Source organism: Myripristis murdjan, chromosome 20 (assembly GCF_902150065.1).
Source record: "Myripristis murdjan chromosome 20, fMyrMur1.1, whole genome shotgun sequence".
NCBI lineage: Eukaryota > Metazoa > Chordata > Actinopteri > Holocentriformes > Holocentridae > Myripristis > Myripristis murdjan.
This window is the reverse complement of record NC_043999.1, coordinates 20,797,031-20,812,085: the sequence shown is the minus strand read 5'-3', so window position 1 is coordinate 20,812,085 and position 15,055 is coordinate 20,797,031. Positions and strand designations below refer to the sequence as shown.

The 15,055-nt window shown below is 43.7% G+C and overlaps 1 protein-coding gene across 1 annotated transcript; it reads right to left on the bottom strand.

The window, feature by feature from the left end:
- Positions 1-3,275: 3,275 nt before the first annotated feature.
- Positions 3,276-14,950, bottom strand: mtpap (mitochondrial poly(A) polymerase). The gene is made up of 9 exons (XM_030079827.1): positions 14,762-14,950; positions 14,130-14,296; positions 13,768-13,989; positions 12,675-12,899; positions 10,878-11,089; positions 7,641-7,867; positions 5,982-6,074; positions 5,800-5,873; positions 3,276-4,151 (listed from the first exon to the last, which is right to left on the bottom strand). Exons 1-9 carry the CDS (start codon positions 14,910-14,912, stop codon positions 3,813-3,815), a joined length of 1,710 nt encoding a protein of 569 aa, XP_029935687.1. The 5' UTR covers positions 14,913-14,950; the 3' UTR covers positions 3,276-3,812.
- Between the last annotated feature and the right edge of the window lie 105 nt (positions 14,951-15,055).

Genomic DNA, 15,055 nt, shown 5'->3' with positions numbered 1-15,055 from the left:
GTCCACCTGTGATGTGGTGACTGGAGTTAAGTCTGAAACTGCCTGAGAAAAAGGACGACTTTTAGAAAATGCAATAATTTTGAATTTACCCACTAAAAAGCCAGTTTTAACAATGTCCTCACAACACAGCTTTGATCATATGTGTATGGAGTGAAAATTTTAATTTCTAGGACAGCTGCCCTTCTCAGCTCTTATCCCAACACAATAGCAGCTTTAACCAAAACCAAAACACGTGTTAGTACACACGCACAAACTTTGATGCCTCATCTTTTCCGTGAGCAGCGGTGGCTGGACCCTGCAGTCACGGAGCAGATCACCCAGGAGAGCTTGGCTGAATACTCTGGGTCAGATGGGTGTGTTTCCATGGATACCCACCCATGTCCTGATCCGGAAGGGATGATGGGTACAATGGCCATGCGTGTTTGTGTGTGCTGCACCGATGTGACAGTTCAGCGTCCTTAATAGCGCAGTTATTGTATCAACAGGGGCCTGGCCTGGCTGGTGCTGAATGGGCTTCATTCTAAACCATAAACAGTGCTGTGTAGCCGCTCTACTGTCTAACAACAGAAAGAATGTGCAAACCACCATGGCTGGTGACACTCTTTGGCTTTGGTTGCCAATAACTCGGTGCCAGGCTGCAATTAGGCACCCATGCGTCCTGCACTAAAACAATAGCACTCTTGGTGGGTACAGTAAGTCCCAGGCAATCCCTGCCAGCGTAAACACATAGCGTACATTATCCGGCTGGTCGCCAGTAGTTTCCCTCATATTTCCGTCATACAAAGAGATGGAGACAGAGAGCGAGAGGGAGAGAAACTGGGGTCACTTGATTATGCCAGATCCGGTAGCTTTCAATAACTACTCTCTTCCCCCAGTACATGCCACCGCAGTTATGCAGTAGGAGTTGTGAGGCCAGAGATACACGCAGCGATAACCTCGGGGACCTCAGTGTGCAGCAAGTGCATTCCAGTGCTCTGCGCTCCCCCCTACCTCATCCTATTAGAGAAGCTGAGAGGTACAGAGACTAAGGCCAACAGTGGCGTTGATGAGTGGGGAATGAGGGAGTTCGGGGGAGGCTGGATCCCCCTGGGGCGGCCCGGTTGTGTGTCCCTCAACCACGGAAACCCGCGTAATGGCCTCTCACAATGTCGCAGGGACAATTCATGGAACTGTGAGGGGAAGTGCTTTGGAGATTACTTTCCCCGCACGGCTTGTAGGTCTTTGAGGAGTCAGCGGAGGTAAAAGCAAGGCGTGGCGTGGCGATCAGACAGCTCGATAAAATAACTCCTTGTAAGTGCTCCGAGCGATAAGGCCGTCAAACACGGAATACTGTGATTTAAAAGCAAAGAAGGTGATTTCGTGATTCAGGTGCCCCCGTTTCTTCAAACATTAAACGGCACCTCTGCGCAACAAAGAGGTCGTTCAAGACTTCCAAACCATACGTTTCAAGGGGGTACTGAAAATCAGCTGCGTGCCAGGACATTTTCATTTCTTGTTGTTTTTCTTACTTTTTCCCCCTCCGCCATGCTTCCTCAAATCCCTCCCATGTTTTTCAAACCCTCAGGCCACCTTTTTAAATTCTTTTGGGCTCTGAAGGCGCATTAGGAGCCAAGAAAAAGGCAGCAGCATAAACTCTGATCATAGCCACATCGCCCCACTGAACCTCTGGGCTCCCTCCGAGAGGGCCAATCCATCTTGGACGTTTCCAGTTTGCCTATAAATCAGGGCCTACAGTGGGCTGCCTGAAGACACCCAGGATGAGGGTCACGACCAGGCAGGTTAGCCAAACACACCTTTGGTCACTTTCTAAAGTAAGTGATCCATCTTTAGCAGAGGGCGGCATAAAATCTGGACTCTGCTTTATTTGGGATGGGGCAGAAGAGATGTTATTAACCTTGACCTATGGTGACCTTTTGGCTGGTGGCAATAGCTCATATCTACAAATTATTTCAAGAAGTAACTGCTCCATAAACATTTCAATAAATATGAGACAATATCAAAGGGAGGTCCATACATTAAAAAAAAAAAAAACAATACAGCACATTTTATATCACGAAACACAAGTCAGCAGATCTGCTGCACTGAAGCTTAGGTCCCTGAACCGAACCCCACAACATCCCAGCAGTCGTATTTCGTTGAATTCCCCTGAAGTGTTGATTTCCCCACCCAGTGCTTTTCTAACCACCTCATTTCATAACCGCTCTGTTGCTCCACCGCAGCATCTCGATCCATCAGTCAAATACTCACTCATGGAAATAAACAGACTCCACCAACCTCAAAGAGCACTGCCACTTTGAGAGGAGAGGAAAAAGATTAGGACGGAGATAGAGTGACAGAGTTTGAAACGTACTACACACACGCACACACAAAACACACACATGCACCCTCAAAGAGTGGGGAGAGGCAGGGACAGAGTAATTGGAGTTCAAAGCTAAAGTGGTGTGGGAGGGTGTGAGGCGGTGATGGGCACTCCACTCCTTCCTCCTTCCCTCCCTTCCATGCTGTGCCCCTGTGGCGTGGGGGTGGAGGGGGGGAGGCTGTTAAAAGTCTATTCCTTCACCCCCTTGACCTCCCACTGCAATAAGCGGAAAAACAGCTGTGGGCCGCACACTCCAGCCCCCTCAACCACTGTCTCATGGGGCGAAACACACACACACACACACACACACACACACACATGCACGCGCACACACACTCACAGACAAAACACACTCACGCACACTCATGGGACGTGAACTATCAGATGCACTCCTAACACATGCACCCTTAGGCCTCTCTCTGATATATACACTCTCTCTAAAAGTTTGGGTAGCAGGTTATGTAACCATGATGTGAATGACCTTCTCGGTGTTTTTCGACTTCGTACCAACATTGGCTTGGCCCTTATTTTGCATGAGTGATGCATTCTCTGGACAATCGGTAGACACGAGCATTGTAAGCATGCTCTGGAAAAAACCGAGTTACAGGGCTTGTCTCTGTCTAGAAGACGTACGGAGTTAAAATGGAATGTGCCCGCTGTCTTTCCACATATTTAACATGTCAGCTCAACCAGTAGCTTTTCATAGAGGTCAATCCATTCTGCAGACTTCACCACAACGCTGGCTGCTCTTGGTTCCAGGGAACTAAGTGACCAAATAACTGGGTTCTGGACTTCCATATAACTCTGAATAATAAGCGCGAGCACCATGACCTCATTGTTTTAGATAGTTTGCAGCTAAAAACTTTTATCCAGATGTAACCTAAGATTGGAGCAAACTTTGTATCAGACTGCTTTGTACCATTTTCCCCATAATTTATTTAAAACAGCATGACGCTCAACCCTAAAGTGTTTTCAGTTTACAGTGAAATCTTGGTAATTAAGTCCATATTGTGACACTGATGTAATAAAAAAACTCTGACATCCATAATGATTTTGTTAAACGTAAACAAAAACAGATGGTCTTGGCAGTCACTGTAAGTTATCGTTTAAATGTACACAATTTTGCAAATGTGGATAATGTGGATGTTTTTGCCGCTTAATGAGCATTTGGTAGGTCTTGCATCAGTTTCAACAATTTCTTCCTTGCGCCTGGGCCCATGCATGTGGCTGTAGAGGCCTCAGTAGCACCCTCAAGTGTTCATATTTGAAACTGCAAGCCAGTCTCAAAATTGTATGTGCTGGAGCTGCATCCACTGCAGAACCTGCTAAGTGTCCTGCTCTCTCCTCACCTCTTAGCCGAGGCATCAGACAGTAACACCGCATGGTTTCGATCAATACATAGTGAGAAGTACGGAGAGGGTGAGGGAACTGATTTCTGACATCTTAAAGTGTCTTAGCTCTTCTTTTGCTGGTTTTTATTCTTCAAGGATTCCAGCAAGCTCTTTATTCTCTCACTGGCCGGTTCCCGCTTCCTCTTCTTGCGACCTTTGATCACTGCAACCTGGGAGGGTAGGAGGAGGGTGGCCAGTCCCCAAGGCACAGGGGTTTGGCCCTCACTGCCGCCTCTGGGTGTGCTGATGTCACTCTGCTGAAGTAGCCAGGAGCTCTCCTGGCACAGGGCCACAAAGCGTTCTAGCTGGGTGCCGTTAACGTTCTTGCTGACGTTCAGGGAGGGTTCAAAGGGGTTCTGAATGTGCAGCGGGGCCACTTCCGGCTTGTTCTGCTCTTTTCCCTGGGCAGAGAAAAGAGGACAACGTTAGCAGGTGGAAGCACAGTCTTGAGCACAAGCGGCCATGAGCGCAGTCCCATATGTTATGGTCCATCTATCTTGTTGGTCATGCTTTTAGGTCTTTGCTGCTGTATCTGGGGCACCTATGGCTGACTGGTGCATCTCTCCCTAGGCCAGCAGATGGGAGAGGGAGAGTGTGTGTACATTTACGTACACACACTGGGTGATATGAGGAGCAAGTGGCACAGCTGAGCGGCACAACTGGCATGCCTCATCTATCTTACATCAAAAAAACTAGTTTAAAAAACTCAGATATGGCTCAGGAAGACATTTTTTATTTGACCTGTGTGGAAAAAAAGACAGGAATGAGCGCATATCAAAACCATCTATGCACATCATACATATTGGAAAAGGGTGCATGCAGTATGTCAGCAATGCTGTATAGCAGTCCTACTCATCAAATGAACTATTAAAATGTGGGTCAGGGAGAAGTCAAGAACCTTCCAGGGTCATCTGCATGCAGTACCTGTATCCTGCCTAAAGCCTGGCAGTAAAAGGGCTGAATGTATGAAGAGGAGAGAGGGATAGAAGACGGCAACATAAAGCCATCAGTCAGGGGAGTGGAGCGAACCGGAGAATTGTAGCACAGTAAAGGAGATTTATGGCTGTTTCTCTACTGGTGAAAGCCTGTAGGCACGGGTCATGGCCAGAGTCTACCCGGAGGCTTCTTCTGCTATGTCAACCCTGATATTAGTCTCATATATTAGGCTGTAGGGTCTCCGGCTCCCAGGGACGACCATTCATTGCACCCTATGGTATGACAATGTCCCTGCGTACACAAAAACTTGAAGACCTTTTTAAGACTGATAGCTGACAAAATATTAGAGGGTCAGTGTGATGAATTTTAAGAGATGGGTCAATAATCCATCTTGTATAGATGTGCAAAAGCTAAGAAAGAACATCAGTGTTGAATGCTGCACGGGTTATTATTTATTTATTTATTTTTAGGTATTTGTAAGTCCAATTTGGATTATATTAGGCTATGTTATGGAAAGTATTATACTTCCTGCTCTCAGAGCCAGTGGAGAATAAATAAACTGGGAACAGCGAACATTAAGATGAACACAGGTCTAAACAGAATCAGTGTGTAATTGTTTACACTCGGCCTGATGGAGCTCCTAATTGGGATCACAGCTCAAGGGCGCCAGGCCCCGTGGTGCCGGCATCCATCACACATGACAGGGACAGCTGTCATCTGTGTGTGGGAAGACGTCATACGCCAAACACTGCCTTTATTACTACCAGCTTTCTCCTCTGGCTTTCCTCTACTGCTTAAGTCCTTTCTTTCTGTCATTTCTTTAAAGTTCTGTTCTCCACTGCTGCAGTGCCTTCAAATCTATCTATAAATCGTCCAGAATGCAGGATGGCCCTGAGGTTAGAGAGACTTATCCTGAAACCGAAAGGTCACACATTCTATCCTGATAACAGCAACGGCCAATGTCCTGCAGTAGTGTTTGAGTCTGCTCATTTAGTGCTGCTTGCATTAAATAAAGTCACCAAATTCTTTAATACGTAAGAAAAACGATCAACCCTTAGGCAAAAAAACTGTTAGCTTCCACTGGAAATTGTGGATGTAGGAAAGGCTACCTACCTTTCTGATATTTATGGACATCTTGGTGAATGCAAAACTGCCGTAGAACTCAAAGAACTCGCGCAGCAGTTGCTCTGAGACAATGCAGAAAGAGCTGAATTAGCATAATGGCCCGCTAACAAGAACATCGATATCAATCAAGAATGTGGCCCAAAGCCCTTATTCAACGCTCTCATGCCCACCTAGTGTTTCTGTGTTGTTATGGAGCTGGATCTTGCTGAAGTCGCTGACAAACGTGCAGTCGTTCCCCTCAATCACACTCTTGTCTCCAGGGCCTTGTGGGACGAGAGCAGGAACACAAGGTAAATGACTGCCTTTACACATCTATGATGGCCATAAACAAGACAGAGATGGATGGAGGCATTTCATATGTGGAGAGGAAATAGGGAAAGAGAAAGAGCGAGGGATGGAGAGAGAGAGAGATAAGTGTCTATGTGTGTACATATAAGGCAGAGTGGTAAAAAAAGAGGAATAGAAAGTGAAGGAGAGGAAGAAGGCAGAGCATGAATCATGTCCTTGGTGGGCTGGTTTGGTTCTCCATCAAAGCTCCTGGTACTAGTCTCCTTGACCATGACGGGGTGGGTGGGGCAGGGTAGGGTGGAGTGGGGGTGTACCGCTGTTTAAATAGCTGCCTGCTTTGGTGTGTGTGTGTGTGTGTGAATGTGTGTGTGTGTGTCCAGAGGAGGTGGGGTCATCGACCTTCCCAGAGTGATGGGCCTTTTATTGTCCTGTAAGCACTCTGCGTGATAGAGTCTGCGCTAAGCGGGGGCCGAGGAGGAGGCGGCGGCGGGGGGGGATAGATTGCTTTTGGAAGGCAATTATCAGGCAGCCAAGGTGACAGAGAAAGAGAGGGAGACTGAGATAGAGTGTGTAAAAGCAAGAGCAGCACTAGTGGACTCAGAGAGGCAGACAGTTACACTAACACATACGCCGGTGAAACTTCAACAAGGCTGACATTGGGTTACACATTTATTTGAGATGTAAAAATGGTAATGAGAAGCTGCCGAGTCAAAATGAAACTCACGCAAGGCTCTACCTTGGCAAGGCCACGTCTACACGAGGCCAGATAAATTTGAAAACACATTTTTTTCTGTTTTGGCCTTGCATGCACACTAGGCTGGTGTTTTGCGCCCATGCAAACAAGGCTTTGTAAAAACACTCTCCAAACAGTGTCCGGGTGTTGGAGTGTGGTGAGGGAATACAGCATTTTGAAAACGTAGACATAAGATTCTCGTGATCTCGAGCCGCAGATCGTCACATGATCCAAGCTCTAGCTATGTGCAGGCTCAGTAGCAGACTTAAGCATTTTGAGGGCGGTGGGCTTTTGGAAAACGGTCTAAAAATGGTCTTAAAAAGCTAGTGTGGTGTAGTGGCTGAACACCAAAACAGCATTTTGAAATTTCGCTATCTTATTATGAACATGCCCTGAGTTCAGTGTCACACCCTGACAATCATATCTGTGTGTTGCCAGTTAACAATCCTTAACACTCCATGGTGGTAAATACTTCGTACTTCAGATTGGTAACAAAGTTGCCAGCACAGAGGAGACCAGAATTTGAAATGATGCTGTTGGCTACAATTATATATATACACAATTATATATTTTCAGTCATAGGCAAGCACAAATATGTCAAGCATCTCAGAGCAGAAACACTCTTGAATCATTTACCAAATATTCCACCCCAAAAAAAAAAAAAAAATCACATCTACATCGATCCAAAAAGTCAAAGAGACCCTTTATTAGCAGTGCCCTGAGTTACCTGGTCTTCAAGATGGACTAATGAAAGACATATGAAGATAATTTGGAGACGTACTGAGCAAAGGGGAGACAGTGATGCTACCTGCGAGCTCCTGAAGGTGGTCCAGGGTGGGGATTATGGGAGGGCTCCTCCTCTGCAGGAAGAACAGCACCATGACAGTGAGGGAGAAGTTTGTGATCCAGGCTCCAGGGATGCTGCTGGTGATGCCGTGAGCTCTGGCCCAGCAGCGCACGGTGAACACCATGCAGCGCACCCGCTGGTCCAGCGCTCCGTACAGGTATAGCAGCTCTGTGCTCTTCATCGCCACCCTGTGGAGAACACACAGTGCAACACTGCAGGTCCCATGTGAACATGATCCAGCTGGCAAAGCCCACACTGTTGTTCTGTGTGCTTTGGTGGAGCTGTGATGTGACTGCTCATGTCAGCGTCTTCAGGTAAATATCAACACAGCTGCCTCACTGTGATTAGGGAAGTGCAAAAATCATTTTTTCAAGGTTGACTAGTTAGTGTGTTGTCTGAGCAGTCAGCTGACCAGACGCTCTCAAGAGGCCAAAATCAGACTGACAGTCTCAAGAGGCTAAAATTTGACTGCAGTGTGGATAGGTATAAGAATATGTTTCTTGATTATCTTAATAATGAAAGGTGTTTTTGATGCAGAATAATCATCAGTTTCTTTTTAAAACCACTAACTGAAAAGGCAAAGAGAAATATATTGGGAGAATGATGAAACTTTATTTGGCTGTATTTATGACAGCTGACCTCAACCTTTATAAAACTGGTGAGATTAAGTGGGGCTTGACATTAAGCTAAATTTGACACTGCTTTGGCTTTCCAAAATAACTGGACCCACTATTGGACCACCACTGGTAATGTAATGTACAATTCAGGCGTGCACACATTTGTTCAAAGGAATGCTGGTGACGTGTCATCACAGAAACAACCACAGCAAGAAACTAATATGCTGACAGTAAGATCCAGCACTGGTTTCAAAGGCATTCATGCACTTTTTAATTATGAACCTGAAATAATACAGAAAAATAAACTACCTCATCACATGGCTCAAGTTCACACTTTCACTTTCTATTGAATCAGTGGAGTTAGTGGTAAGCTAACTCACCAACTGTCTCGAAATTCACATTCTGTTTTTCAAAATGATATCACTTTCATGGCGTACTACAAGAAATGTCAAATTTGTTGGACCATGGTAGACCAACATTACCAAGGGACCCCTTTAAAATGCCATTTTCAAGGGGCTCCTCTGACCCCTGACCTCCAGATATCTGTATGAAAATGGGTTCTATGAGCACCCACGGGTCGCTCCTTTGCAGACATGCCCACCTTGTGATAATCCCATGTAGTTTGGGGCAAAAGCCATGCATGCAGTACAAATGTGTTATTTGGACCTGTGTATTTGTGCAGACTGGGGCCTAAACAGTCTTGGAGCTGCATAAATTGGATTTGACTGGAAAGCTGAGACTTTTGTGCATTCAATGAGACACATTTTATTTATATGTGATGATGTGGCCATTTCGTTGTAGTGACACTTTTTTTTTTTAATTATTCAAATTTATTTTTGAATTTAGCCATTTCTCATTTCTCGAATTGGTTGACAATGTATAACAATACTGAATGTTGTTTAAAACAGTCATTTGTTGAGGAAAGTATCCTCCTGAGTGTAAAATCAGTGCACAGTCCACATAGAAAAGGTAAATTTTTATTCCAGATCAAAAATTCACTGTATTGGCTGCCATATCAGTAATTAGTGATTTTTTCCCCTTTAGAATCAGTATGAGTCTCAAAAATCCCACATCAGTCGGGCACTAGTAAAAAGTACCAAACAGGAAGGTGGGCACTGATTGTGAAGACCAAAACATAATGTCACTCTGATGTATAGTGCTGTTTTTATTGCTTTAATAATCATGCATCATGCTTGCTTCTCAATATATCAATAGAAAATACATTAAACAAAAGCAATTTCGTCTATTCTTGTGAACTGATCAACCTGTCTGTATTTAGGACTAAATGTTCATCATTTAGGAAAGAAAACTCTATGATGAGTGTGTTCTTTGCCGTTAAATTCTATGTAGGGCACTGAAATATACGTGTTTTGAAAATGCATGCAGTTTGGCTTAAGAATGGATTTTTTAAGTCTGCACAGTTTGCATCTATTTGTTTCCAAGACTTAACAGACTCACATGATGAGAAAATGAAATCTTGCTCTGTTTGTCATAGGTCAGTGAAACCGTCAGTAACGGCGAAAGTCAGTCAAGACAAAACCACCACTAGAGAGCAGTCTTTAGCTCAGCACTGTGACTGATTCAGTCAGCTGGCATTTGGTGTTTGCTTTTCTTTTTATCTGACACACACTAACCTGCTCATACACGGAAACGGCTAGGCTTCAAAGATCCCAAAACAAGGTTTCAGAAAAACCCCTAACAGCCACCCACAGCGGGTGGTTCAACTCCATTTCCTTAGAAACTGCAGAGTGGTTTTCTGAACGTTAGCAGGTGCGTGTGTGTGTGTGTGTTTGTCTGTGTATGCATGTTGCTGCTGGTGGAGACCACAATAACTTCAGGGCTGAAAAGAGAGAAGTAAAACACAAACAAGCCCCTTTTCTCGCTCCCCTATCCAGTTTCACTGAGGCAAGCATGCAACTCAACACTCTCAGCACTTCCTGCGCACCTCTGGTTTCTGTTTGGGGTTTTTGCGATGCCACTGTGACCAAAACGTTCTGAAGGACAACATAAAACTCACAGTTTCTGCGACGCAAGCAGCCTATGACCAACAGTTATTGGCATTTTGAAACCCTTTTTTCGTGAGAACTTGTGTATCAAGTACATCCACTCTTTAACCCTTTGGTGCATAGCGGTCACTACAGTGGACTGCTGTTTAAAAGTCATTTTCTCCTAAATGCAATGGTTTCTATGGTGGAATTGCTTATCAGCTGTTAGAGTGCTCTCTGCTGCTCCCCTCCATTGAGGTTTATGCAGAGACTGTCAATTCTTGTTGCTGAAAACATGTTAATACCAGTATCATGACATGGTAATACCAGTCCTGCATCCTTAAAGAAGTATGGAGACTCACAAAAGTGTTCATGCCCTAAGAAGAATAAAAACACATAAGAAAAAAATCTTGACTCAGGCTTTCATAATTCATGCATCAAAGGGCTAATGAAACATGGCAACATTAAAATAGAAAAGAAAAAAGCTACACTGAGTAATGAGAACCTGTAGTTGAAATGCGTGGAGCATGTTATGGCCTTGAAATGTGTGTGTGTGTGTGTGTGTGTGTGTGTGTGTGTGTGTGTGTACTGCATACCTATTATTGGCTGTAAGGTCACACTGAAAACCAGAGGGCTGGTGGGCAAAGCGGACCAGGGGGCAGCGAGCATTAAGGATCTTCTGCACCCCCACACAGCCGGGCCCAAACTGGTCCACACACTCCCCGATGACGGACAGGATGCTCTGGGTGACGGCCCGCTCCGAGCTGGCCCGCTTCATCTGGTACTCCAAGGACAAACCTGTTTTTGGCTGGGCACAGGGAAGATGAAGAAGTTTTGTGATGTGATGTGCAAAATGTGAGCAAATCACATCATACATTATTTATATATCACTTTTCATACAAGCTAATGCAATTCAAAACACCTAACAAAATAAAAGCAGGAAAAAGGCAAAAAAAAAGTAATAGAAACATAGGATTGAAATGACATCAAACAATGAATGAAGTAAATTAGTAATCGGATCATATGCATGAGATAATAATACCTAACATAGGAAAATGTATAAAAATAAAAATGACCAAATCCTGAGTCAGATACACAACCATGATGACCATCTGCATTCTTATTTAGGCTATAGAGCACAATTTCCATCTAAAAACACTACTGTGCATCTTAACAACAAAGAGGGTATATGTCACTCGCTGAATGACCCGTCACATGAAGTTCATTTCATGTGCTATATAAAACAATGTTGCTAGGAACTATATGGACTCACAACAATGCTGGAATTTTTTTTGCACCTGTGAACATTTCCCAAACATCAAGAAGTCTTCAAATAACAGACACAATTTAGTAGCAGATGCTCCATCTGTCTAATTCTAAATGTGCAGGGAGTTGCACTGACAAGAAGTGTCAGATATTCTGGTATTAAGCCCTCTCACGTGACAATCCAACAGTAACTTGGCTTCTGTCAACAATTAAATATCTTATATTATTTAGTGTTATATTTATTTATTTATTTGGTTATCATTAAGGCAAAAGTTAAATCTTTGGACCACAGCAGCTCATTGTTTCTGAAGTGTGTTTTGTGTAGTCTGAACTCTCTCCAGCTGTCTTCTGTTTTGCTCTGCAGAACAAAGAGCTCACAAAACAGTTTTCTACACTCAGAGCGATGCAAAGGAACGAGGCCACAGCAGCTGTAACTTGTTCTGCTCAACTGGAAGAGCCTGGAAAGCAGTCCCTCATTTGTTGTCTCTAACAATATTGTGTCTCCAACTCTCATGATTATACAGGCTTCGAATTTAATTTTAAACGTACATATTTTACATGTGGTAACTGCTTTATCCAGCACAGCTTTCCTTTCTCTAAAGCAGAAATGTTTCCACACCTCTGATTTTCAGTTCAGAACACTGGAAATTTGACCATCGGTGGCTGGACGCTCACTGGCCATTTTGAATCATCCCACCCTCCAGACTCCTCTTAAGTGAGGGAAGTGGGACATGGCCACAAACATCAGATGATAACACTAATTTCAAAATGTGATATTAACTTATAACAATTCATTACAAACTCTCAAATAGATGCATTTGACATCCAAATTCAAACTCATGTGGTGCAATGCAACTACTTGAAAAACATTGCTGGATCATCAGGGCATAGAGGAGCTGATAAACAGTGTGTGAGCCATTGGATCATGTAAATAAAATGACATTATGACAAGTCTAGGATAAATTTGAGCTTTCTAAATACGCAGTGATACTATTCAAACTACAAAGACAGATACAGCTGTGAGAACAGGCTGGCCCTTTGTTTTCACAAATTAGCTTAGCTTATTCTAATAACAATGCCCAAAAGGAATTCCTGCATGTAATTTCACCCTAAGCCCCCAATATTACCACTTTTATGTTCCTTCCACTGATGCCATCCAGGTCTAGAAACATGTCCAGGTCACAGCCAAGCTTTCCGAAGCCGTTCACTGACGACCCAAACGGCCTGATGATGCATTCTGGGAAATAAGCAGCAGCAATATCCTTGACCAGAGAGCACACCAGGAAGCGCAGATGGACGTTCTCCTCTGTTAGCTGGTAGGCTTCTGTCAGAGAGGTTACCTGTCGGTCTACCTGAGGAGACGAGACAGGACAGAGACGGCTGTAAAAGCTGTATTGATCCACGTGTGAAATCCATTACACTGTCAGAGCTCTATATAAATGGATTCATAGAGCAAATCATATCATATCATTCAATTCTTGATTTCATGTATTGGTAAAAAAAAAAAAAAAAAAAAAACTGCCCAAAGAATGGAGCAGCAAAGAATATATTCCAAACCACATTGCTTATTTATATTTATTCAAATATTACTGTGGTTTTGACAGTGTATTGTTTTAATAAGAGCAAGGAATAAACTGACACTGCATGACACCTTTAAGATTATTATACTAATCACTTGTTTATTATTACTTACTATAAGAAGAATAATTCACTTTTGAAGACTCAAAGATATTAAGCACTGATGTGAGTATTAACTTTAACTAACTAACTTTGTGGTTTAGCTCATTGAAACACATTAGTGGTTGGGTCTTATTATCTATGGCCCCCTCTGACACCAACTGCCTAGTTTATATTCTCAAACTGGGTGGCCCAAAACTAAAACTGGTATCAGAGCAACAGTTATGAAATTCAAACATGTTCAAAACAACAACCAAGGAATGCTTTAATCATCTCGCATTAACGTATAAAGCAGCATTCTGCAGTTTTTCTTAAGTTTTATAACTAAGTTTGGCAACAAAAGCCACGCCTCAAACATTTCCGCAGAAAAGTGTTTTGGAAAACTTTATCTGTTCCTCTCCCCTTTGTCTCCGTTTTCCCTCATCTCACCATCTCTTCACCCCCCCATCTCTCCATCTGGACCCTCAATCCACCCCTCCGTCATCATCTCAGTTCTCCACCTTACAATAAACTATTATACTGCTTCACCAGTGAGTGACTTACACTCTCCTCTCGGGACAGTCTCTGTATGAGCTCATTGATGGGGATGGTGGTCTGTGGTTCACACTGAAGGCGCGACTGCTCGGCGGGACCAGAACCCCTGAGTGACAGCAGTCTTGATTTGAACGGTACTGTGGATTCATGATTGACGCTAGGAATGGCGGTGGCTTCAAGCAACGAAGCAATGCTTTCCTTGTTGGCAAACTCCACCACCGCATAAGTGCCCTGGAGAATGATCATCAATCTAAAATTAATACACTTTCTCATTCAAGGAGACAGAAATGCATCATCCAATTGCATCTTAATTTGGTGTTAAAGGCTGTCATATGTATACAGTGGAGCTAATGACTGGGGCTGTTACTTACATAGCTTTCATAATAGAAATATTTCTTGATGTCTCCATGTTTTGATAAAAGCTTAAGGAACTTTTTCTCATTGGTTTTGGACTGGCAGCTGATGAGCACAGATCTCTCAGCTTGTTCTTGTCTCTCTGCCTGGACATCGATAAAGGGCTTGGGTGCAGCCTTTTCCTCTGACAACAGAAAAACAAAAACAGCATCAATCGCTACAACTTTCAGGAAGGAATTATTTCTCCCCATTCTGACAAAAAGACAAAAAACATTCTTAAAATCCCCTCCTCATTTCGGCATACAAATAATTAACAAAGACTCACTTGTTCCAGTAATATTTATTGTTAAATCTATTGATGTAAGAGGCGTGTGGAAATACCAGGGGAATCATTTCTGTAGCTGAGGTTTACTAATATACAGAGCTGCTAAGTGTAATATGCGCCGAAATTTTCTTAAGACCCCAGCGATTCAGAAAGGTCTTAAGTTAGAGTCTAACAGAGAGGAATATTGGCCTATAAGCAAGATTACATTAAATCGCCAGATTTTTACATTGAGGTTGGCGCAACACTGACTATGTGTCGGAGCTAGCTTGCAGGCTAACTCGGTTTGTTTCGAAACACTTTCTCCTGACAGCTCCAGTTACTAACCAATTTCTTCTTTCCTGGGCACTTCGGCTTGCGCGGCGGCAGCGTTTGTCCCAAACTTTCTTTGAAAACACGCCTCAGTCTTTGGAAAGGACTTTGCCAAGCTGCCCCATCCCCTCATATGTAACCTACACACGCCAAAGGAGGACGCCATTGTTGCTGCGAGGAGACGTCAGCGCGCACGCCTGGAGCTGTGATCTACGGCAACTGGACGCTGCCAAAACATTGTAGTAAATGTCAACCGCTATTCTTTTTTTCTGTGCTTCTCACGGTCCCACAAAACACTGATCTCACAAA

What these genes read in the sequence shown, in the direction of transcription:
- mtpap (XM_030079827.1), bottom strand. Translation starts at nt 14,912, where the DNA reads ATGGCGTCCTCCTTTGGCGTGTGTAGGTTACATATGAGGGGATGGGGC. An exon ending in ATTTCTATTATGAAAGCTAT is followed by an intron (nt 13,990 to 14,129) that starts GTAAGTAACAGC and finishes ATCATTCTCCAG; the next exon opens with GGCACTTATGCGGTGGTGGA. An exon ending in TGTCCATAAATATCAGAAAG is followed by an intron (nt 4,152 to 5,799) that starts GTAGGTAGCCTT and finishes TTCTCTGCCCAG; the next exon opens with GGAAAAGAGCAGAACAAGCC.